Below are 27,206 nucleotides of genomic sequence, written 5' to 3'. Positions count from 1 at the left end.
AGAGAAGTAGGTAAGCTAGGTACAAAGGTACTGAAATATTTGTGTTTTGCTTTATTCATAACTAAATAAAGTTTTTGATTTTTTTCCTTTGAGCAAAATAATCGAACTCCACAATAATAAAAATAAACTGATTCCACCATAGGAAGTTATTTATGTTTCGATTCTAATTGCACCATTTTCCATGCAAATGCTGTTCGGCTATTATTAGCTTGACGCAAACTCATATTTGAAACTACCTTAACAATTTGTGAAAGAACCCAGTACAGTACATAAGAGACGAAAAATGTTCGGAAAAAAAGCTCAAATAAAAAGGAACTACCTTTTATTTTAAATGACCAATTTCTAGACCAGATGGCAAATGTGTACAGCGTATAAATAAAACGATTAAATTCGACGAAAATTCGACTGGAACATTTCCACACGAACATCTTAAGGCATGTACAATATAATTATATTATATGTTCATATGTGTGTATTTGTGTGCAAATTAAAAGTGAAGTAAAGTAAATACGTATAATTTCTGTGCTTCGGAATATAAAAACTCGTTTATACTTTTTAAATTAAAGAACATTTTGTTGACAAAATCAAATTTTGTAAAGTGTTAAAAGGGTATTTCTTCGAAAAATATTTTATGCGCAAAATGTGTAGTTTTACATACATACACGGAACTTTTTTCATACGAAAATGCACTCCCAAAGTTTGAAACAAATGATTTTGTCAATAAAAGCGCATTTAATTAAGAAAATAAAAAAAATGGTGCTTTGATGTGTCGACGTTTTCTTATACCAAATCAAATCGGCACATTTTATTTCACACATATGTACATACATATGTACATATGTGCTCTTGTGACGGAATTTTGGCGCCAAATATTGTATGTGCGTTTGTAAAAATGAATGGCTACATCAATGTACATATATCCGTCACAAAAGTAAATGTTATGAAGTTTTAAAAATATTTGATTCTATTAATACTTTTTTTGTAGAGGGTGCATCCAAACAAAACCAAATTTCTTCTGTTTCCAAAATTCAAGACAGCTAAAGAAAAACAATTATTTTTTATAATAATTCAATTATATTTTAAAACTTTTTTTTATAGCTGAACAACAAAATATGCGACTATATTATCGCTGAAATTCTGCCACTATCCACCGTGGAAAAGGCAAGTTTTATATCGCTTTTGGGTGCATTTGCTGGGCGTTCGGTAATTATTTCGTGCCGGAAAACTATAAGGACGATGTCACTTCTTTGCATAAATATAAGCGAATTCTCAATGTATTTTTAAAGTTTAACACTGTCCTTCCTAGCTCTGCTCCCGTTGAAAGAATTTTTAGTTGCGGGGGTCAAATACTAGCACCAAAAAGAAATAGGCTGGTTTATAACGTATTCGAAACCTTAGTTATGATTAAAAAAATTAATTCAGTAAGTTAATCACACTGAATTGTTATTTTAATTTTTAAAAGCACCGAATAAAAAATTTAAAAATTCATAAACTTGTTTTTACCTTTACCTAGGTACATAAAAATTTGAAAACCTTTTACCTTACCTAGGTACTTATTTTTGTAACTACTTTGTTCCTTACCTAGGTAATGATTAGTTAAGTAAAGTCACGTCAAAAGACAACTCTTTGCCGATGTTATGGCAGCAGCGAATTTGCATGTAACACACAACATTGTGCAAAGAAAGCATTGTGTGGGCAAGCGCAGGCGACGAGAAAAAACTATCAACAAAATTTAATAGTGATTATGCAATGCTATATTTTTTTGTCCGCTAACGGGCGACGTGCATTGAAAACTGGAGCGACCATAACGAGCCGTGTGCAATGTACCATGCCCAAGTTTATCCGGGGCGATAGGTTTCCAACAGCCAGCCACAAAGCACCAACAAAAAAAAAGGAAAAGGCCAGTTTTGGAAGCCGATTCTTGAATTCGGTTTTAGATTCATTTTGAAGATTAGGTAAGTTAAATAATTCTAGACGCCCTGATGAGTTTTATAGAGGAATTTCCTGAAAAATAACTATACTAACAGTTTACATAATACTATACCATCGCTGATACGGTCGCTAGAATATAGAAGGTCTGAACTGTCGTAGTCTAGCCTTTCTTCAACTCATCAGTGTTTCAATTCACGACTCTTTCATCAGGTAGCCGTATTTTGCTAGATTTGTTGAAAAGTATGTAACAGGTAAAATTAAGCGTTTCCGTCCATATAAAGTATACTCGCTCTCACAACCTATTTTAGCTTGTGCAATTTCCAGACAATCTGTTACCAAATATTGTCACAACCACTGTAACGCCCACAACTGACACGCCCACATTTTTTCGTTAGTTTAGAAATTTTTTTTACATTGTCACAACATTATTTTTGCCACTATTTTGTCATTATTTGCCACGCCCACAAAAATCTGTCAGTGTAAAAATTTTTCCTTCGCCTTCCACTAGCTGAGTAACGGGTATCAGATAGTCGGTGAACTCGACTATAGCGTTCACTTTCTTTTTCATTTGATTATTGTTTTTCTCAATTTCTATCGATATGCCAGAAAAATGTTAAAATTTCTCGTTCGCACTAAGTAACGGGTATCTGATAGTCGGGTAAATCGGCTATTGCTTGTATATGTGATATGGACTTACGTTCTGCCACTCCTCTGGCTCCTCCTTCTTCACCTCCTTCAGCTTCTTGACCTCCTCGGCCTTCTTCAGCTGCTCCTGCGCGGTCTGATAAAGGTTGCAGGGCTTAATCTGGACGAACTGCATAGGATTTTTCGAAGGAGCGGGAGGCGTGGGCCGCGTCACTCGCTGCTTGGTGACGTACGATGTGGGATCCGGCGAGGTTACGGACTATATTTACCAACAAGTGCAGTAAATGCAATATAATTTATAATTAGCATGAATTGTTTCAATTGTGCGTGTTTAGGGGGGGGTATTTCACCGGACAGATGTCCAGTGTCTGGAGTCATTGTAACTGTTTTCATTAAGGCAGAAGGCTATAGTTTTTGATTTTAAATTGCAGTGGATTGCTTATTAAGCTGACGTCCTTGACCATTTTGAGGATTTCAGTATTTATTTGCATAAAGCATTCTGCAGCATATGTTATATATCGGGAGCATATGTATGCTTATATCGGGAAAAACTTCGAGTCCCTTCTATTCTTTGCTATTTAGCAATAAATTCTTTATGTTTTTCTTATTTTTTATTTCCAACTGCTTTTTACACCAATATACAAACAAGTTTGAGAATTAATATATTTTTGTGTGATCTTTTCCACTCTTGAATATTTAGTTATTAAAAAGAAAAATGTTTAAAAGGGAAATGGAATGCTTCCACAACCCATGTGGGGGGCAGGTTTATGCTGAGGGAAAAACTTACCAATTTTTTGCCGAAACCATTTGCGTCCCCACTATTTGTGGGCGATGTGGCCGATGTCGACATGAGTTCTTCCCTGCCCTCCAGCATGACCTCCTGATCAGTGGTCTCCATTTGGAGCTTCTAGATGATGAAACGTGTCTGTGGATATCTGTCGACGGGTCTATTCTATAATTTCGCCCTTCGTTCCGTTGAATGTTGTGTTTGTTGACTAATCTCAGCTCATATGACAGCGAGCTACTACGCGGGTTTCTTGGACTCTGATCAATGGCTCACCATGTCCCCGAAATCGATTCAAAGGCGATGCGCTACCATCCACGCACATCGGACGAGATCTTCGGATGTGGCCAATTTCATTAGCTGAAAGACAAATAAAACCATATTGAGTGTAAAAGCAAGATAATGTGCTGTCGGAAATTGGGGGCCTCATCTATGAACCATCAACCCCGGTACGAGCATTTAAAGTGGGCAGGTGTCATCTTGAGCTGACCTAATTCCGTGGTGGATCTGCACAAAAACTTACAAGCATTTCCTCAACCGACGGACAACGATTACTTAAAAATGCTCGAAAAGTACTGTGCGAATTTTAATTAACAGTCATCAAAGTCCAATTGATTCCCCGACCGCCTCTCTGTCTGAGTGGATGCCGCTCTGGCCTCGGACCCACATGCTGGTATGCGGGCCAATCTTAAAAACTTTTATCACAGCAATTATCGTGCCCCAGCATATATCTCACATACACCATCCCATCACGTAGTCATCCGCATAGTTCTACCCTCCATTAACTCCATGTGACCCGGTATTTGAAAATCTTTTTGCTACGCTTTTCATTCCGTCCTACTAATTATTAACTATAAGTTTTCCTAATTTTTCCGCCATGTAATGTTTATAAATGCAGCCCAGTATTCCTTGAGTTTTTTTAAATTTTTGTTCAAAAGGTTCGAAAGTAACGAGCTTTCATTTGCATATCAAAAATGTTCAGCAAGTACCAGTCTTGCAGACAGACACTTGAGGTACAGCATTCAACTCAGAAAACTTCACACAAGACACGGCTCACTTAATAGTCAAGAAGGAAAAACCCGCCAACGGCACGAGGCTACACACTCATATAATCTTATAATAATCATATAATGATCAAGTGCTACAAAGACGAACATAACTTAAGGGGGCACTCTACGGACAACTTTAAAAAAAGCGATTTTTTTTATTATTTTATTTGATAGCTATACTATTCAAAAATATTGTCCCAAAGTTTAAAAGTCGTACTACGAATAGCTGTAGCTGAATACCCGTTACTGGTAGAGTAAAAGGTTCGTTGAAAAGTATGTAACAGGCAGAAAGAAGCGTTTCCGACCATATAAAGTATATATATTCTTATCAGGATCAATAGCCGAGTCAATCTGGCCATGTCCGTCTGTCCGTCCGTATGAAGGCTGAGATCTCAGGAACTACAACAGCTTGAATGTTGAGATTAAGCATACAGACTCCAGAGACATACATAAGCGCAAGTTTGTCGATTCATATTGCCACGCCCACTCTAACGCCCACACACCGCCCAAAACTGCCACGTCCACATTTTTGAAAAATGTTTTGATAATTTTTTATTTTTGTATTAGTCTTGTAAATTTCTTGTAAAAAAACTTTTTGCCACGCCCACTCTACGCCCACAAACCGCCAAAAATTTTCAGTGTTGAAGACTCTCCTTCGCACTTCCACAAGCTGAGTAACGGGTATCAGATCGTCGGGGAACTCGACTATAGCGTTCTCTCTTGTTTTGGACTTATCTTGCCAGGACCCAGCTCGCGCATAGTTATTTTAAAGCGCGTTTCCTCGAAAACACTTTTTTTCAGTCGGTATTCACGATTGCGAACGAATCGCTACACGTATAAAGCTTAACTTACACTCGTTTATAAGATTAAAGTCACCGCTAGTGATTAAAACTCTAACTTCAGTAAAAACTAATTGTTTAAACAATTTTTGAGTCGATAATAACCAAAATTGATAATTTTATCACTTTTTTTTTGCAAGAAATGGTAACTAAATCTCACATTTTGTTAGCATTTGCGAGTTTTAATCACTAAACACAACCTTAATCTATAAAAAAAAAAATTTTGTGTTTCAGATAGTTGGTCTGGACTACAGCGTGATTACCGCAAAAGGAAATTTAACAATATGCACAATTGGAAATCTTTTTTATGTGTAAGATGAAAAATAAAAGTTCAGACATGTATGTAATAAATACAAATTACCACTTCTCTGTCGCATTGTTTTCTTGTACAAACAAATTTCCAAAAAACTACCTTTTTCGAGGCAAAGCGTAGTGTGCCACCCTTAAAGCAAAACTAAACAATTTTCATAATTAGCGGTGGTTTGGTTTTAATCAAATGCAACTGCAGCATTAAACACAGAACAGAATAAAAAAAAAAATGTACTATGCAAACGAATTATACTGTAAATTTTTATACTGTAAAATAAACAAGAGAAAACGCTATAGTCGAGTTCCCCGACTATCTGATACTCCAGATAGTGGAAGTGCGAAGGAGAGACTTCAGCACTGACAGTTTTGGGCGGTTTGTGGGCGTTAGAGTGTGGGTGGCAACATAATTCAACAAACTTGCGCTGCGTCCATGTCTCTGGAGTCTGTATGCTTAATCTAAACTTTCCAGTTCCTGAGATCACGACATTCATACGGACGGACAGACGAACGGACGGACATGTCCAGATCAACTGGTCCTGATCAAGAATATATATACTTTATATGGTCGGAAACGCTTCCTACTGCCTGTTACATACTTTTCATCGAATTTAGTATACTCTATTACTCCGCGAGTAACGGGTATAATAATTTAAATTTACCAGAAAGACTATTACATAAGAGACTCGCCAACTTTCGCGAGTGTGCTTTGCTTGCCAGTGTCGACGAATAAACAATACTAATTATGTCAACAAAATGGCAATTAGATAAATATGGTTAGAAAAAGATCAGCATTAAATGGCATCATAGTGACGCCAACTGAGACTCAAGGCGGCCCCTTTTTTTTGCCCCTTGATAGAATTAATTATTAATGGCGTAAAGTGAAAGAATGGGTGTTTATAGGGAGCGAATATTTGTGTTTAAGCACCAAAAAACAGTATCCATTATGCCAATAAAAAAAGGTAGTTATATATTTATTTTGCTAAAAATGATTACTGCGGTTCGGAGTGGTTCAGCTTTAATTAGAAAAAAATTCTAACAGATGAAACAATTATAAGTAGTGCTATTTAATATAAAGAAGAGAGAATTAAAATGTAATGTTTCTTCCCGTTCAATATCAAATAGTTTACGTAATTTATTAACTCTGTTTAGAAGCTCAACCTCCTCCATTGAGATTATTCAGAATCACCAAAATCCCAGGCACTCCATCATAGCGACCAGCTTTTTGCTTATTGTTTACAAACCGAGCTGTGAGGGGATCATTGTCTACTTTTCACTTAAAATACAACAAGCAAACAATAACAGGACCATTTCAACAGCAAAATATCTAATTAAATATTTATCAGAGATTTCAATCTAGTGAGGGGCACGCTTTATCACACGGTAAAATCAAGATTTCGCAGTATTTTGTCTTAGAACAATGAATAGGCTTGTGTTTATCTCTGTGGAAAACAAATCTCAACAGTGGTCCTCTTCATAGCGGAAGCTACAAATGCAATCTTTGATATGTTTGACGAAAAATCACATTAAAATAGAGCCGGAGACACTTTTGAGTATAACAACAGCCAAATAAAGAGCTCGTAGAGTTGATCTATAAAGTAGCTTAAACGTACGAAAATCGCTTTCCACTGATTCTAATGACATTTCAATTGTTGCGTGAAAAGAAGCCATAAAAAGAACAGAGATCCTATAGTCGAGGAACTCAGAAACCCGATGTTCAGCTAGGGAGAAATTTTGAAATTCTTTTCAAATCAAAACGTGGGTGTACATTGTGGGCAATAGAGTGGGCTTGGTTAATAGAAAGCAGCCCAAAGTAGATTTATGTTTACGATGATCAAAGTGTCTGAAGATATTTGCGACTACTATTAATCCAATCTTGTTAAAGTAACTTCCTCCATTTACGAAATTCCCAAAAAAAAAAAAATTTTTTTTCTAAAATTTGTTGCTGGTTATGTCCGTCTGTCCGTCCGCTTATCTGTCTGTCCGTATAAAGGTCGAGATCTCAGGAACTACAAAAGCTGGAAAGTTGAGATTAAGCATACAGACTCCAGAGACATAGACGCAGCGCAAGTTTGTCGATTCATGTTGCCACGCCCACTCTAACGCCCACAAACTAAAACTGCCACGCCCACACTTTTGAAAAAGGTATTGATATTTTTTTTCATTTTTGTATTAGTCTTGTAAAGTTCTATCGATTTGCCAAAAAACTTTTTGCCTCGCCCACTCTAACAACTACAAGCCGCCAAAAACTGTCAGTGTTAAAGACTCTCCTTCGCACTTCCACTAGCTGAGTAACGGGTATCAGATAGTCGGGGAACTCGACTATAGCGTTCTCTCTTGTTTTTGATTATTATTACTAGCCAAGTCGATCTTCTATTATCTGAATAACGGGTAGACTGATAGACGTGTTTTTTGATTGAATTTATTGAAATAATTTTCAAGAGAGGTAAGACAACAACAACATGGAAAGTGGAGTGTGACGTCCAGAATGGGATTTCGTTGTTACCTCGTACATCGACCAAAGCTGGGCAATTATCACGCTGCCGTGATCTGAGCGTAGATCTTGAAAGCACGCCCAACGCGAACTGTTTGACAATTCGACACGCAAAATGTTCAGTTCATTAACATTTTAATATCGATAAGTCAGTTTTAATTTGTTTCTGTTCGACTGTGATTACTTGGTTTCCGTCTGTCACCGACAACTATGGCTGTCCTTCTCTCGTGGCTGAAAATTGCAAAATCACTAGGAAAACTGGGAGAACTAAGCAAATGAAAGGAAAACCAAAAAATACCCATGTATGTACATCCTTTAGATACGTTAAATTTTAGGCCAACTGCCGTTTGCCGCTTGAAATTACATGCAAATTGTGTTGTGATGTAATTGTATCTGTGATTTAAATATTTACTTAATTTCGTTGGCGTAAATTTTGAGCAAACAGTAATCAATCAGGGCGTGACAGAATGCTAAATGTACGTGGTCGGCAGTAGGGACGAAGGGTACCACGGTTAAGAACGTCAGAGATACGTGAGCAACAAATGTAACTACCGGCCGGTGGCGCTAGTATCCAAGTAACCGCTTACCTAATCAAAAAGCGTTCTTTTAATCCAACTGTTAATTTATTTAATTTAGGGCTAAGCTAACGCTTTGTCAGTAGTTGTAAAGGTTTGGAGGCTAAAGTCGTGGTTTTCACCCGGACTATGAAAGTATAAATATTTATCTATGGCTATGCTGCATGTGCGAGGCACGTGTAGCATAAAACCAAATCAAACTTAATTTTAATTTTCATGTCATACAACAAAATCCAACGGTTTTGGAGCTTGATTTATACTGCAAGAAAAATAAATGTTTTTGGGGTCTAATGCATGTATTAATAGTTTCCAGTCCTCCTTCCATGATATTACATTAAACCAAATGAGGTTCTCATTTTACTCTTCTTTGGCCTAGTAAAATTTGCTAATAAATTATCAGCAAAATATATTTGCAATACCACTGGTATGTATAAAGAGATTTTATAAATACACTAGCAGCTACGAATGGTCATCATTGAACAAATAATGTATTCATTTAGCAAATAAATGTAGCATTTTTGTTTTTAACATTCCAAATTAAAACGCACTTATTATACCTGGCCCATTTTCCAAACTGTATGAGGTCATTTCCAAAATAAATTTATGAATAATTGTTATAATTATTCAAGTATTATCAAGGGAGAATGTTATAATCGAGTTCCTCGAATACTGGATACCCGATAAGTCAGCTAGTGGCAGTGAAAGATACAAATTTCAAATTTTGTTTAAAAAATAATACATAACTAAAATAATTTTGGAAAGAGGACAAACAATTTTTTGCCTCTCGATAGAAAATGAGCAATGCACACTACATGCTTATTCGTAACTTTTTAGCTTTTTCAGTGTTCCTGGTCAAGAAGATACATACTTCATAGGGCCGGAAAGGTTTCCTTCTACCTGTTACATACGTTTATCACATTTAGTATACCTCTATGACTATGGGGTATACAAATTGAGTCATTGAAAAAAACGTGGTTGAGTTTTGTCTAGTAGTCGACAAGATGGGCACCGTTTCAATTATATATACTTACTTATACTTATTTATGTATTTATGTCGTAGTGTTTGACATAATATAATTTGCGGTATTTATACCCGTTACTCGTAGAGTAAAAGGGTATACTAGATTCGTTGAAAAGTATGTAACAGGCAGAAGGAAGCGTTTCCGACCATATAAAGTATATATATTCTTGATCAGGATCAGTAGCCGAGTCGATCTGGCCATGTCCGTCTGTCCGTCCGTCTGTCATTTTTTGTATTAGTCTTGTATATTTCTATCGATTTGCCAAAAAACATTTTGCTACGCCCACTCTAACGCCCACAAACCGCCCAAAACTGCCACGGCCACAATTTTGAAAAATGTTTTGATATTTTTTCATTTTTGTATTTGATTTGTAAATTTCTATCGATTTGCCAAAAAACTTTTTGCCACGCCCACTCTAACGCCCTCAAACCGAAAAAAACTGTCAGTGTTGAAGACTCGCCCTCGCACTTCCACTAGCTGAGTAACGGGTATCAAATAGTCGGGGAACTCGACTATAGCGTTCTCTCTTGTTTTATTATAAAAAGTTTACACGAAATTGCGAATCACTTGATTTTAAGTATTAGTTTAAGTATTTAGTTGTCACTTTATTGTTTTAAAAAAAAACTATAATAAGTTTAATGATTAATAATACTAGAGAAGACCATGCAACCATGAGACCAGCCACAAGAAACAAAAGGAAAAGAGCCAACTCGTGGGCAAGCTACCCATGTTAGACATATGGATTCGACATAGGTGATGGCAAAAGGAACAAGAGTCCAACGAGCGGCCTCTTACAGAATAACTTAGATACAGCTACATATGAGTGATCTCTTGGGCCCCTAGCGTAAACGGGAGTTCTCGAGGTCAGCCACTTTTGCTATGTGTCAGATTTTTGTATTCTCCATTCCCTGACTCTCTGGGGTCTAGACCAACATTTACTCTCGTTTTAGACCCGACTCTGTCCGGTTTTTCTTTTTGCCCTCATTGCATTCGGATCGCATCTGGTGTGGCTACTTTTGGTGTGTGGCTTTACTTAATTTACTTTACTGTTATGTTTTTGCTTTCCGCTAGATAGGCAAGGCTGGCAATCCAAGACGGCGTACAATGGCGCAAAAGATACAGATACGATACAAAAATCAAATTTTTGATGACAACGGATCGTTGCGTGAGATATCGCATTCGACAGGTAATAGTTCAAAAGCGTTGAATACAAAAAATAATTCAAATCGGTTCAGTATTTTAACACGTGTTCAAAGTTGAACCTTTTTTGTGTTGCAAAAAAAGCAGGTATTTTTTGTAGAAAATTCGGACTTTGCGATCGATTTTTAGGTAAAATATGTAACCGACCGGCTTGGTTATGGTCTCTATGGAAAGGGTCATCAAATCTCGGTAAAACAAAGGTAGAATAAATGTATAATATTCTTTGCAAGTGCGGGAATACCTGTTTTACCGATGTACTAATTTTCACATATTTTTCAACTTTGATGGAAAAAACTACCAACTACCAACTATTCCCAGGGTTTGGACTTTGGAGTATGAGGTGTTGTTCTTGATTATGTTCTTTATCATAATCAAAAGAGATCGGATCCCCCGACGTCCCACCACGAATTTCCCGGGCAAAATATACTTTCAACTCAGCGTAAAAAACGCGCGACAAATTCTGCTACAAGCGCAGTCGCTCCGCAGTACAAAATTGTAGGGCGGACATCCCTTTTTTCTTGTATTGGCGGCTTGTTTTTCGATCCCTGACTTTGTAATGATTTTAAATGAATGTATAATGATTTATTTTTCTTCACAAATATTAAATGAAGTAAGATTGAATGATTATTTTGAACAAAAAGGGCAAAAAAGGTAAAAATAGATGACAAAGTATTTGTCGAAATTGGATAAAAATTGAGAAAACTGCTTCCAAAAACATTAATTTTCGAGTATAAAATCTACTATTTATCACACCATATTGTATGACCACTTAATCGAAAGGTACTAAAATTACCTTTCATTTAAAATAATTATGAAAATATCTCAACTGGTTCAAGAGTTATGATTTTTGTACACCTAAAGTATCTAAGGCGCCACTGTGCGTCGTGTAGAAAGACACTTGATCTTTTTGGGTGTGCACTGGCCAAAACCGTTTCATAACCAATTCGCTCATACATATCAAATTAAAGTATACATTTAAATACGCTGTGAAATGCCAATCTAATTTTTAAATAAAATGATTTTTGTGTTCTCTTGATTGCCGAGTTATTACTACATTACACGTTTTGTTGTAGTCGAATATTGCAAGGTGTTGTGGGTTCATCGATTACCCAAGCAGTTTTTACCGCCTTTTGACATTATCAACTGAAAAACAAATTAGTGCAGGCTGAAATCAAAAACGATTTTTGTTAATGCTTATTCGAATATAGTCAGTATCGTATGGCTTTAATTTTTATTGAAGGGTTGCAGGAGAGCTAACGACCCGACCATTAACAAAGAAATCTCTTTGTGTTCCATTGGCACAGTTTGCGGTTTATGAAGTTTTTTTGCTCTCTGAGTCCCATATATATCAGTGATTGGGCACAATGTCAGACCTCTTAGTATCTACCTCGAGGATTGCCGGTGACCCTAATATGCGTAAGTCTTTGAAATAGACAATAATAATGCAATCCTAATGACGTCGAGGAATATTAGCATTGATTGCATTAAGAACACGTCTAAGATAATACCTTAAAGATTAATTATCTAATCGAATATAGAAGTTGCTTTATATGAAGTCTTAGTTGTTGATGCTGTAAAATATACCAAAAGGTTATGGCCTCTGTAAACTTTATATTACACTTTGAAATGCATAGAAGGGAGGCTTTTGAGAACTTTAGTATGCTGGAATAATCAGAGACGGATCTCGAAAGGAATAACGTGCAAAAAGGGGCAGGCACGAAGAGGAACCACAGCCCAAAGTAGTAGACAAACAAAGCCAGGGACCGAGACCTCCGATGCCGGGAAAAAGTATAAGGAACCACAATGATAACATGACATGCAAAGTTTTGTCAAAGCCCAGACAGGCAAACAATGTTCGGGTTGTTGAAGGTTTTCGAGGATGCGGATGATGGCAAGGTTGAGAATGAGCTTCCCTCACAGACATAAGTGGCCAGTGTGGCTGGATGCGGGCTTCATCAACTAACGGATTGGGTAGAATTTTGTCATAATTTTAATTTTCTTACGTTTTTGCTCAGCAAGTTATATTGAAACTAATTGAGAGCCTGCATCGCAATAGTATTCGAGGCAGGAAAGCTTTCCATGCACTCTGAGAAAGTCATGGCTTATGTTGGTACTGTATATTCATGTTTGTGAATTCAAACTGACTGTTGGAATCTGAATTCAAAATCGTTTGTCTAATCTGATGGAGTGGTGCTGATCTTTTAAGAAAATTATTTATTGCATACTATAATATTTTTAGTTAGGGTTACAAAATGATTCCAAATTGTTCCACTATGCTCTAGTATCCCTCTACCAGTGAAAAAAATACATAAGAAACCTTATAGCCTGATGATGATGAGGGCGGGCTTTAGTGGCAGAGTCGAGAACCATGACTAGGCATAAGAACTAGCTACCAACAAGCAACTACACATTGAAATCTCGGATCCATAAAGAAGTGGAGTAGGACAACAGCAGCAGAGGCATTGACGAGTTCAGCGTGCGATCATCGGCTCGGTTCTGTGTACTAAACTGGTAGCACATTTCCTTCGTTCATTTTGTTTTGTTTTTTTGTCCCGGGTTGAGTCATCTCCAAGTCAGCAGCCAACTGCCTGTGTTTTGCATTACGCCAAGTTCGATGACTAAGCAGAGTCGATTTCAGATTCTCCCTTCTCGGCCGGCCGGCATAATTTCAATGTGACCGCACCCTGAGCTTGATTGCCGACCCGCTAGAACTTGTCCAAGTTGTCATGGCTGCCAAATAGGGTTGTTGATAATATATCAAAATATCAATATATCCATATTTTTTCCTGAAAATGATATATTTATATCGTGATATTTTTTTTGAACAAATATCGATATTGCGATATTTTTTGTTGATATTTTTTTGATATTTTCCCTTCGTTCACTCTGATTTCCAAAGCGATACCGAGTAAAAGTGCACGTGTTAAAATGAACATAAAATCCAATTACACTGATAAAAAAACGGGACTGCAAAGTGCAAACTCTGCGACCGAATTATTAATACAACTGGAAACTCTTCAAAGTTGTCTTTGCACCTTAAGAAGCCGAATGACAGACACACATATAACACAACGAGTCTTCCTAAAATCACTTAATTCTAAGTACTGGTAGCATTATAATATGAAATTTATATAAACACAACGTGTATTATAAATAGAATATCCATGCATTTAAATAAAAACAAGAGAGAACGCTACAGTGGCCGTTAAGGTGGTAACTATGTCTCTGGAGACTGTGTGCTTAATCTCAACTTTCTAGCTTTTGTAGTTCCTGAGATCTCGACGTTCATACGGACGGACAGACGGACATGGCCATATCGACTCGGCTATTGATCCTGATTAAGAATATATATACTTTAAATGGTCGGAAGCACTTTCTTCTCCCTGTTACATACTTTTCAACGAATCTAGTATACCCTTTTACTCTACGAGTAACGGGTATAAAAATAAAGTTGATAAGACACTTTAATTTTATTTATCAAATATGTCGATATTTTTTTGTGATATTTTAAATATTATAATCATTTTGTTTTGATAAAAAAATATCATCGATACGATATTTTTTTAATATCACGACATCCCTACTGCCAAACCTCCAAGTGTGGGACGCACTTGAACTTGGTCGTATGTCCGGTCAGCGTTTGGGTCGTAGCTCCACCTAAATTGAACAATACTATTACTCTTATACTAAATTTTTTTTTTATTATTTATTAAGTGAAGAAATCTTACACTTAGTGAATTGTTGAAAAAATGTGGCAATCCAGATTTTGCAGTTTAATGTTTAAACAAATTTCAACCTCGAATAGTTTGAGGACCTGATGAAGATTACAAAGTCGGCCACGCATACGGTAACATTGGTCGTGGCGATCCCATTAATTTAAAAAATTGCTTCCAATACAACTTTACAGTAAATGTATGTATAACCAAAATAAAAAGTGAAAACAATACGAACTTCTGTGCAATCCGACAATAAAGTATAAACTGATAAACAAATTAGTTTTTATTACATAAAAATTACAAAGGCAATGCGTAAATACAAAAAAAGAAGTTATTAACTAAGTTATATAAAAACACATCACAGTTTGAGAGTTAGTGCCTATAGCTATTTTAGTAACTACGAGTGGTTTCCCAATAACCCATTGCCTTATGGTCTATAATTTTCAATACATTTCTAAATTTGCACGCGCACTTCTATTTAGTTTCTATTTCGTTCGAATTCATAGTGCACCGTTCTCCCTTTATATACATTCACAATTACAAGTAAAATTCAATAACTACAATCAGCACAATGATCGGACAAAATTAATTTGTCTCAAAACTACTTTTGTGCTGTTGTTCATCTCTAGATCTTCTTATACCCTTTCTCAGGGTACTCAATTCAGTCAAAAGTTTGTTCCTCGATAAAACAGACGTTTCTATTGCAAATATTATAGGTATAGTATAAGTAGTAACGAGCTGGATAGGATCACATTATCATTTAGCTGCTTAAAATACATGAAAAAACATGTTTTTGATCATTAAGCGGTTCAGTTTGGTGAAACACCATTTTTTTTAAAATATATAATTTCGGATTTACTCTGATTAAAATCAGTGGACTTTATTATACAGCTGCCATAAGAAGAGTCGCAATATAATTTAAAAATAATAGAAACAAGAGAGAACGCTATAGTCGAATTCATCGACTATCTGATACCCGTTACTCAGCTGGTGGAACTGCGCAGGAGAGTCTTCAACACTGACAGTTCTTGGCGGTTTGTGGGTATTAAAGTGGGCGTGGCAAAAAGTTTTTTGGCAAATCGATAGAACTTTACAAGACTAATACAAAAATGAAAAAATATGAAAACATTTTTCAAAAGTGTGGGCGTGGCAGATTTGGGCAGATGTCTCTGGAGTCTGCATGCTTAATCTCAACTTTCCTACCATAGTACCCCCCAAAACTGTCACGCCGACACCTTTGAAAAATGTTTTGATATTTTTTCAGTTTGTTACATATTAATCTTGAAAATTTCTACCGATTTGCCAAAAAATTCTAACGCCCACAAGCCGCTCAAAACTATCACTATCCCTTATAAAAGAGTTATTCCCCCCTTTTTCATTCTGCCAGAAAAATGTGAAAATTTCTTGTTCGCACTGAATAACGGGTATCTGATAGTCGGGGAACTCGATTACAGCAACCTTTCTTGTATAATGTATAAATATATAATACTGCAAAGTACACAAACTTCGGTGTGCCGAAGCTAGCATTCTTTCTTGATTTTCTATTTATTCTTGAACAATTTTGTTTTGCTTTTGCGTTTGTGGTGCGAATAATATTTGCACTGCATTTTCCCTCAACTAGTGTTCTTATTACATGAGTAACCGGCAACCTAAAGGTATCTTCTTATTCCCTAAGTCCGCAGGCCCTAGTTGGAATGCAAAATACTTTTGCTCTCATACCTTGCTCTCTTACCATTCAATTCCAGCTGGGTCGCGATCCCCTTTACACGCACTACGCCCCTAAAAGGGGAAATTTTGTAATAATTGTCGGGGAGGGTACACCAGTCGTGCGCAAAGAACTTATAAATGCAGTATGTGTTTAATTATGCGAGGAAGAAATAGTTTGGCAGTGACTTCATTGAATTTATTAGAACTACACTAGAATATAAGCCTAACAGAGAATATATTTTTATTATACCCGTTACTCGTAGAGAAAAAGGGTATACTAGATTCGTTGAAAAGTATGTAACAGGCAGAAGGAAGCGTTTCCGACCATATAAAGTATATATATTCTTGATCAGGATCAATAGCCGAGTCGATCTGGCCATGTCCGTCTGTCCGTCCGAATGAACGGCGAGATCTCAGGAACTATTAAAGCTAAAAAGATTCAGATTAAGCATACAGACTCCAGAGACATAGACGCAGCGCAAGTTTGTCGATTCATGTTGCCACGCCCACTCTAACGCCCGCAAACCGCCCAAAACTGCCACGCCCATACTTTTGAAAAATGTTGGGAAATTTTTTTACATTTTTGTTCGTCTTGTAAATTAAACTCTCTATACCAAAAAACTTTTTGCCACTCTAACGCCCACAAACCGCCAAAAACGGTCAGTGTTGTAATTTTTCTTCGCACTTTCACCAGCTGAGTAACGGGTATCAGATAGTCGGGGAACCCGACTATAGCGTTCTATCTTGTTTTTATATTCGTTACTTGAAAGTACAAGGTTCGCAGCAGAGCTCTAAACCCGAAGCTGGTCAATAAATATTTCAGTGAAATTTGTTATTCTTAGTTACATAAGTTAATGAAAATGTATATTGCAGTTACCAAGTAATCTTATCCAAACATATAGTTCTTTTTCCAACACCTACGTTGTACATAAATACATTTTCTATATAGCGTATTTCTCTTACTTTTCAAATTGCGGTTCGTTGCGGTCGCGTAATCAGGGTGTAACAATTACGCGTTTTGAATGGCGCCAATACTGAGGCACAGAAAGCTGCAATTACCCACACAAATTTGCGCATGCCCAGTTGGCTCAGGAGCTCTGACGCTTCTTCTCACGTCGCATAATGATTAAACATCGGTTATGGGCTGCGAGGATTGCAACGTGAGTGTCCCAGCAAATTGTCCACATAAACTAATCAAATGACAAAGCTCCAAAAAGTAAAAACAATGTATATTAAAACGGTAGTTCTAATGACCAAATAAAGAAATTTCCAAAAAGTTCCAAAGAATTGTCCAGCCCAAAGCAATTATACTTGATGTGGCCACTTAGAAAGCACTTTGTCAAATGGTATTTTTTAACATTTTTCATTTTATTATTAATTAAGAATTAAATTAAATTATTGTTAATGGCCTGCTGTAAACAGCCAAAATATTTTTATGGTTGGGTGGGCACTGAATACGCAAAACATACATTAAATTCTAAATTATTTAAATTCAACCCACTGATTCGGGTTCTGTTAATATAAATAATTTTAGTTTCATCGACAAGCATACAAGTAATGTGTACTCTGCATGGAAGCATATCGATCACAGCTCACCCAATTAAATCGCGCGAAATTCCAAAGTAAACCAAACAAAACAAACAATATTTTATTGGCGAGCTAACCTTAAAGGCACCCGAAACAGTTTTATCAGACAATTCCACACCGAATGTCGAAATCAAAGCAATCGAGGACCAGGCCACGAATTGATGCCACTAACAGCATACAATACGCCAAGATAAGAAAACTAAAAAAAATTTAAAATAGCAATATGGATGGAAATAGTTTTGGAAACAAACTTGCGCTGCGACTCTGGAATCTGCATGCCTTATCTCAATCTTCTAGCTTTTATAGTACCTAAGATCTCCACGATTATATGGAGGGAAGAAGAGGCGGACATGGCCTCATCGACTCGGCTAGTGATCCTCAACGAGATTATATGTATATACTTTATTTGATCGGAAACGCTTCCTTCCTTCCTTTTCAACGAATCTAGTATAGAATTGTATTCTACGAGTAACGGATAAAAAATTAAGATAAAAGAAGTACAATCTTTCGTTTTCGTTTATTATTTATTATTTAAAGCTCACACTTGTAAAGAACTAATTTCATTTAAATATACAAATCATAGAAATCACATAAGAATACCTAAACAGTACCAATAAATTGGCAATGTTTATTGCCAGAAGTTTGTAGAAGTGTGTAGAAACAGGAGTTCGTCTGGGAAAAGGGGGAGCCGGCAGCTACAGATTTATTATACCCGTTACTCGTAGAGTAAAAGGGTATACTAGATTCGTTGAAAAGTATGTAACAGGCAGAAGGAAGCGTTTCCGACCATATAAAGTATATATATTCTTGATCAGGATCAGTAGCCGAGTCGATCTGGCCATGTCCGTCTGTCCGTCCGTCTGACCGTCCGTCTGTCCGTATGAACGTAGAGATCTCAGAACCTACGAAAACTAGAAAGTTGAGATTAAACATACGGACTCCCGGGACATAGACGCAGCGCAACTTTGTCGATTCATGTTGCCACGCCCACTCTAACGCCCACAAACCGCCCAAAACGGCCACGTCCACACTTTTGAAAATTATTTTGATATTTTTTCATTTTTGTATTAGTGTTGTAAATTTCTAACGATTTGCCAAAAAACTTTTTGCCACGCCCACTCTAACGCCCAAAGCTGCCACGCCCACACTTTTGAAAAATGTTTTGATATTTTTTCATTTTTGTATTAGTCTTGTAATATTCTATCGATTTGCCAAAAAATTTGCCACGCCCACTCTAACGCCCTCAAACCGACAAAAACTGTCAGTGTTGAAGATTCTCCTTCGCACTTCCACTAGCTGAGTAGCGGGTATCAGATAGTCGGGGAACTCGACTATAGCGTTCTCTCTTGTTTTTAAATTAAACTCACACGCTGAACTGTACCAAAGCCAGAAGCTATTGTATCTGGCAAATGCGTTTGAATCTCTTCGCGATTGGCTCTGTATATTTTTGTCCTTTTATAAGTTTCTCTCCAAATGGAATGACTATCATTTTGATCTCACCTGTCTTTTATCTAGTTGCAGTTTTTGTATTTTGTACTATGTAGCTGGTATATACCGCTGCCTACAGTGTGCGCCTATCTGTTCACATGTAACTGTAACGTTTTGTCGAAAGCAGACAAGTCTCGAGTTGAGTTCAGCCAGTGACTTAGCACAGCTTGCATGTCAAATTTGTTTTTTTTCACTCACTGCACTCACCGATCTTACTTCTGATCTAGGTTACCCAGCGCCTGCATAGTACACAGAGTGTCTCATAGCAGCTGATTTAATGTTAGTGATGCAATCCGCCGTGTAAACTCCCCGTTTTATGTCTTTTGAAAAACAACGCTTGGCTAACATTTTTGTGCGATTGAGAAGATGTCCGGGACTGTTTATACCCGTTACTCGTAGAACAAAAGGATATACTAGAAAAGTATGTAACACGTAGAAGGAAGCGTTTTAGACCATATGAAATATATTTTTAATCAGGATCCAACTTTCGGAGACATATTTTTTCAGTTTTGTATTAGTCTTGTAAATTTTTATCGATTTACAACCAAAAATTCTTGTTTCCACGCCCACTCTAATATACTGCCACGGCCACAGTTTTGGACAATGTGCTGAAATTTGTACATTTTATTATTTCTTTTTCCAATTTCTATCGATATGCTACAAAACATTTTGGCCATGCCTACTCTATCGCCTACAAGCTATCCATTTTAAATTGTTTATTTATTTGTTTTTAATATTTTTTTTTTTTTCAAAATCTATCGATATGTCAAAAAGATTGTTACATTTTCTCGTTCGCACTGCCACCAGCTGAGTAACGGGTATCTGATAGTCGAGGAACTCAACTATAGCGTTCGCTCTTGTTTTGATATATACTTATAAATATACATAAATATGTCATATGTGGGCAGCTTACTCTTTAAAATTCCTTTTCTGTGTGGGATATTGGTCGATAATTTACTCGTTGGTATCTAGAAAGACAATTATATAAGTATACATTATAGAAAACATCATTTTGAAGTTATAACAAGAGAGAACGCTATAGTCGAGTTCTTCGAATATCTGATACCCGTTACTCAGCTAGTGGAAGTGCGAAGGCGAGTCTTCAACACTGACAGTTTTTTTCGGTTTGAGGGCGTTAGAGTGGGCGTGGCAAAAAGTTTTTTGGCAAATCGATAGAAATTTACAAGTCTAATACAAAAATGAAAAAATATCAAAACATTTTTCAAAAGTGTGGGCGTGGCAGTTTTATGCGGTTTGTGGGCGTTAGAGTGGGCGTGGCAACATGAATCAACAAACTTGCGCTGCGTCTATGTCTCTGGAGTCCGTATGCTTAATCTCAACTTTCTAGCTTTTGTAGTTCCTGAGATCTCGACGTTCATACGGACAGACGGACGGACATGGCCAGATCGACTCGGCTACTGATCCTGATCAAGAATATATATACTTTATATGGTCGGAAACGCTTCCTTCTGCCTGTTTATACATACTTTTCAACGAATCTAGTATACCCTTTTACTCTACGAGTAACGGGTATAAAGATTCAGAGATGTAAGCAAGTAGAATTTTACTTGCTAAAGGACGTAATAAGCAATTTTATGAGGGTCAAAAAAATTAATCTATGAGGGACCCATTAAACACTAATCGCTCAAAACATCAAATAGTAATTTTAATCCCTTTACAAAGAAAATATTTGTTTACTATCCAAATCTTAACTGTACCTTATATTTTTAAAGAAATTTTTATTTCGCACTCCTACTAGTAACGAGTAATTGATAGTCGAGGAACTCAACTTTACCGGAACGGCACTTTTTTATGGGCACAAAAAGTTCCTGTCTTATTTTAATTAATCTTTTATTTTATTTACCTTTTCTTAATTGGTGTCAGTGATTAAAATGCATGACAAATATATAGTTTTTGTTAAAAAAGCTTGAGAATCCAACTTATTAACTTCTTCTGCATTGCCATAACCTGGGTAACTAAACTGTTACATTTACATATGTGGAACGGATCAACATACAATTCATTACAAATTGGCATTGCCTCGTTAAAACAAAAAAAAGGTTTCTTATTTCCTGAAAAATTACCGGTAAAAAGACCTGTGAAATTAAAAGTTTTACTAATAATGGTAATTAAATCTTAATACCTAACCTAAACTTTACGTTTAAAATTGAAAGGGTACACTACACATTTATTTATATTTTTTTCAGATTGCACGTTTGCACAAAATATCTTATGAAAAATAAAGTAAAAACTTTAATCATTTGGATTATATATAAAAAAAATCGTTGCCAATTATCCAAATTACCCTGCAAACCTACATATGTATGCATACTAATAGGGGAAACTTGTTTAAGTCTGAACATAAAATGGACAAATCCCCTAAACCGTTGTCAGCGCGAATTGGTCATTAGGGCCTTCAAACAATACAATTTGTTTTGTATAATAAAATAAATAATAAAGCTAATTTGTGGTCTTTAATTATTATGTTTGTGCAACTGTGAAAATTGGCTTAAATACTTTAATTAATTGTTATATATATATTATTTTAAATATTTAAACCAATTTTCTCAAATATGTGTATTATACAGAAAATGTGATAATATATGTAATGAGAAATATAAAAATATATACATATATAAACATATATAATAAACATATACATATGTATATATATAATAAACTTTTTTATATTTGAAACCTCTATATATCTATATCTATAACCCTGGAGATAAAACAATAAAACAATATATTTGGCGTCATCAGTTGTTCATTAAGTATTTGTCAAATTTGAAATCATTTTCAAATCGCCACAAAAAACTTTTGGATTTTAAATAGTGACTCGTTAAAAGGTGTTTTTGTTTGAATGATTTTTATATTTGGAAGATTTGTGTCACATTATCGAATTATTTTTGATTTTATTACTCATACGCCCCCTTGACAGTGAACTAAACAACACGCAATAAGAGAGGCACGGAAAAATGTATTTCATTCATTGGCCAAAATGTTAATTTTATTCTCATATTTTTGCAGCTGGCCTCGGCGTGGCTTCTTTCGTTTCCATTCTCTTGTCTGAGTAAACCGTTTCGAACTTTTCTATTTAAGTTTAATTAATACATTTTGTTTATGTTTTTCCCTACGCATGGATTGTTTACAGCACTAAAATGCTGAGGCGCAATTCTTAATAAGTCTTTTCATACACGCCACAGTGAGGCACATTGCACACTTAATCCAATTGAAAACGGTGAGCCAAAAAAAAATTATTTAATCAAATTATTCGGGTAAAATATAAATCTACGTAAAAGTTAGTCATTTCTGCAGCCCAAATTCAAAGGTTAACTACTTGTCATCCATCTACTTGGCCAAATAATTTACGTGTTTCGATCATTTATGAACATGCATAATAAGCCAGGCAAGGTCTATTCAGGATAGTAATTCTACAGTCTACTTTTTAGATTCTCCCGATTACTGAGCACAATTAGCATTTTTATTTAATTTCGCAGGGGGCTCAGATTTGTCCGACTGGAAAGAACTGGTTATGCGGAGGTACCGACTCAGGCACATTAACTCTATTGCATAATAAAAGACCAAATTTTGTCGAAAATTCGCTACACAAAATTTCCAAAAGCCTATGCAAATTATACGCTGTAAAAGCAATTAGCAATTCATGCGACATGAATCAGATTGCTCGTTTTATTGGAAATCAATGAACGCGGATGGTTTTGGTTGACAGTACACAGCTGCAGTGTATTATGAGCAAAAGTATTTGCGGTATTTTGTCATCTTCTAAGCATTTCAATGGTTTATTTAATTTTAGCTAGAAGGCACCATTTGCAGTCAGGAACAATATGGCGATGACATAAGCGAGCTATTTAAATAGTGATTTTCGATGAAAAAGAAATCAAGATGTGGCCAATCTTTACTGTTTATTGTATTTTTCTAGTTCTCTGCATTCGCCTCTGTCTTGTTGCTTTTGTGGCCTTGGCACTAAAAGAAGAAGGCAACATTATTCTTGTTTCGTTATTGATGTATTTTCTGCATTATATTGCAAAATGCAAAACAATAGAAAACCGCGCACACACGGCAGAAATGATAATTGGAGGCAAGCCACAATTGTTGTTTGCAATTGCGTCACTCGAATCGCACGCGCATTTTTGGCTTTGTTTGTTGTTAATTTTCCCCTAATTACACTTTTTTATTTTTATACCCGTTACTTGTAGAGTAAAAGGGTATACTTGGTTCGTTGAAAAGTATGTAACAGGCAGAAGGAAGCGTTGCCGACCATATAAAGTATATATATTCTTGATCAGGATCAATAGCCGAGTCGATCTGGCCATGTCCGTCTGTCCGTCCGTATGAAGGTCGAGATCTCAGGAACTATAAAAGACTCAGCATGCACAATCCAGAAACATAGACGCAGCGCAAGTTTGTCGATTCATGTTGCCACGCCCACCATAACTCCCAATGTTTTGATATTTTTTCATTTCTTTTTAGTATTGTCAATTTCTATCGATCTGCAAAAAAAACTTTTTGCCACGCCCCTCCTAAAGACGACAAGCCGCCAAAAACTGCCACGCCCATACTTTTGAAAAATGTTTTGAAATTTTTTCACATTTTTGTTCGTGTTGTAAATTTAACTCTATTTACCAAAAATCTTTTTGCCACGCCGACAAACCGCCAAACACGGTCAGTGTTGAAATTTCTCTTCGCACTTGCACTAGCTGAGTAATGGGTATCAGATAGTCGGGGAACTCGACTATAGCGTTCTCTTTTGTTTTTGTTAGTTTCCTGCATTCAGTAATCCAGCCATTTATTGAAATTCGTAATCTCTGCTTTGAGTAAGTTTTATTTTTTGCGTATTTTCCGAAATGAAGTAGTAGTTGTGGTTTGGTTGGAATAATTTTAATTTTTGCTTATTATTTCTTTGGTCCAAGTTATGAAGAAATTATTAAGGTTATTATTGTATAAATGAGCCAGAAATTAGCATTTTACCACTCCCAGTGGAAAAGTTCAGCTTAGTTCTGTTTTGAAAGACTCGAGTGTGGCCCTATCAGCTAATAGACAAATGCATATATGGCCGGTGTCACCATAGTAAACCGTGTTTACGGCTCTCCTCTCTTCGATGACTTTGCAACTTGCAATAGGTCCGATAAGTCGAGTGCTTCAACATTGTTGCTGTTGTGCTGATGTTATTGTTATTGTCTTTTCTGTAGTCGCAGTCATTATGGTCGGTTGTTTATTTTCTGCCATCATTGCTTATTCGGTTGTTTTGACTGCTATGCTATGACCATCATCATCACCATCATCCCATCAGCTCAGTGGCTGCACGAACCTCCGCCAAAATAGTGTATTATGAGAGTGTATTATGCTGACGGGTGCATTGAACCCTTTCCTAAAAGTGATTGTTTAAAGTCGAGATGATCACTGAGAGCGGATAGAGAAATGGGTAGAGGAGGAGCAGATGGGAAAGCAGTTTGCCGAAGTCGGGGCTTAATGGTTTCCATTGCTAGGTCGCGCTTATCCTGGTTTTGGTTACAAGTCATACTGAATATAATTAAATTACATATAAAAACCATAGAAAAAGCTCTATATACATACATGCTTTATCTTATCTTTTCAAAAGTCATACGGACAGACAGGTGAATTTCTGTATAGGGTCGAGAACGCTTCCATCTGCCTCCATCCAACTTTTCAACGAATCAGTATACCTTTTCAGTCTACCAGTAACGGATATACATTTTTTTTCGAGTACATTAAAATTTAATATTATCCTAATCTAATAGACTTTATTTCTTTTTTATAAGTTAATTTTTATAGAATCCGTATTCAACTAACTCAACAAAAAATAGTTTCAAAAATGATCCCCTTTATTATATGTTCAGTTTTTGTTTCGTAAAAAAAATTGGGAGAGACCTAAAAAAAAAATGAGTGCCCCGAACTAACGAGCCGAGCAGAACCCAGAACCTAAAACCGGAAGTTTACTAAAATTGGCAGTTCGTTTGGGTAGCCATGGCATACACAAAAGCAGCAATTTTCTTTTTTATATGTAGATTGGCTCTTTGAAATCAGCCATATAGAACATTGACATAACGAGTGAGATCGCAGCGTGCCCCAGCAAAAAAATGTGTTTGGAAAAGGAAGAGGAGCCAAAAAGGAAAGGCATATCGATATGCAAAAACCACACATTAAAAAAAAGGCCCTTTCTCCTCTTTTAACCTTTCTTCGCACAAAAGCGGAACTCGATTGGAGTAACCTTAGACAACGCAAAGCGAAAGCAGAAAAAATCAGCAAAATACCCCAGACGTGTAGTACACAAAAGCGCATAAGTTTCTGTTGACCGTTAATTAAACCCACAAAAGACAGAAGCTTGACCTGAAATAGTCTGCTACACTCGTACGCGTATTTTACGTAGAAGGTAAAAAGAACTGTAACTACCCAGGTCACCATGCTAACCATTCTTAAATCCTGTGGGAAATTTAAAAAATCTCAAAATGGCCCAGCACGCGCTGTATTTTATTTGGAGGCGTAATGCAGATGAAAAGGTTCGGCATCGCCTATCCGGAGTCGCCGGTAACCGTTTATTTAATGTTTAGTCTTCAAAAACTTGTCATAAATTTAAAACACAACGAACTCCTAATACCCTATAGTAATACATATTTATACATCTCGTCCTACTTCAACTTACACATATATTAGCGAAACATACTATATTACTTACTATTTGTAAGAAATACAAATTATTTTGGTCGACACTGACATCCCATTGATAGTAAAGCTAGCAAAAAATGCAAGCAGAGCACGGGGCTCGATTCACGCCCGATCGAGGATTTATTTCAAAAGGGTATACAAAGCGTTTTGCGGCAGCTGTGCGCAATTTATGTTGCAAGAGCAGCGCCGGCAAAAGCTGCAGAAAAGAGAGTTAAACATTGAACGTTGAACGCTGGATACTGTTTCGGCCGCAAGATGTGTCAGCTGCTGAAGCTGCAGCGGTTACTTTTCTTTCCTGGGATATTGTTGGTAGCAACGACCAAGACCCGGTGTTTGCAACATAACACGCATATGAAGGAGAAATTGTGCCAATTTGTTTGTTGCATTTGTTGCGGCAGCAAAGGTAACCACAAAGCGATGAGCGGCAAGCGGCAAGAAGTGTCTATATGGCGGTATTATTGATGATGACAGAAAAAGCATTTTCTATGCGCAGCTGTTCCACAAATGCATTTGAAGCCGTTCGCTCTCTTGCCATTAACATCAGATCGAGTCCGGAGCAAAAATCAGACCTCAAGTCTCCCGGTTGTCCAAGACCCATCTTTCCACGAACCACACAGAAAGCAAAAATAGTTAATTCCTGAGGAATATATCGAAATTGTATTTTGACCACAAAAAATCTTCTTTATACATATGTATATGTTTATACCTAGAAAGTGTTGCAAGCGCTTGCAACGCAATAAAAGACAATTTCAAACAATTAAATTATATTTGTATACGCTTTTAGAAGTTAACAACGCAGTAAATGAGACTATAGACCATAGAAGAGAAATAATAGTTTTCGACTTTTAGATCATTAAATGTTCTTATTAGGAATGATTCAGTATTTTTTTTATAATATTTATAAACAAACGAGATATGTATAATATACATTCAAATATATACTTTTCCGAATATTAAATGTGTACACATAAAATTCCATTGATACAACTTCCTAACTCATATGCTTTAAAATGTTGAAAGTCGTCACCCAGATAAGACAACAATGTGCTAAAAAACAATCCTTATTTTATTATTTTTTTTTCTCTTCTCTACAACTGGGGCAACCAGTGGTTGATTACCAAAAAGGCCCTTGAGGATCGTGCGAAGTTCTCCTCTTT

The 27,206-nt window shown here is 36.3% G+C and overlaps 1 protein-coding gene across 7 annotated transcripts in view; it reads right to left on the bottom strand.

Annotated features, from left to right (window-relative positions):
• LOC122622064 (uncharacterized protein CG43427) overlaps positions 1–27,206 on the bottom strand; it is a 58,657-nt gene that overhangs the window by 13,009 nt on the left and 18,442 nt on the right. For 6 of the 7 annotated variants that reach the window (XM_043800216.1, XM_043800221.1, XM_043800225.1 and 3 more), the window contains 3 exons: positions 20,258–20,312; positions 3,365–3,721; positions 2,630–2,836 (listed from right to left, as the gene is read on the bottom strand). In XM_043800216.1, the coding sequence (XP_043656151.1) occupies positions 2,630–2,836; positions 3,365–3,475 (318 nt within the window). In that variant the 5' untranslated portion in view covers positions 3,476–3,721; positions 20,258–20,312. The remainder of the gene's footprint in view (positions 1–2,629; positions 2,837–3,364; positions 3,722–20,257; positions 20,313–27,206) is intronic. The other variant, XM_043800215.1, reaches the window with a different exon arrangement.

Source organism: Drosophila teissieri, chromosome 3R, assembly GCF_016746235.2.
Source record: "Drosophila teissieri strain GT53w chromosome 3R, Prin_Dtei_1.1, whole genome shotgun sequence".
Lineage (NCBI taxonomy): Eukaryota > Metazoa > Arthropoda > Insecta > Diptera > Drosophilidae > Drosophila > Drosophila teissieri.
Note: the sequence above shows the minus strand (reverse complement) of the source record. Positions and strands in the feature narration are given on the sequence as shown.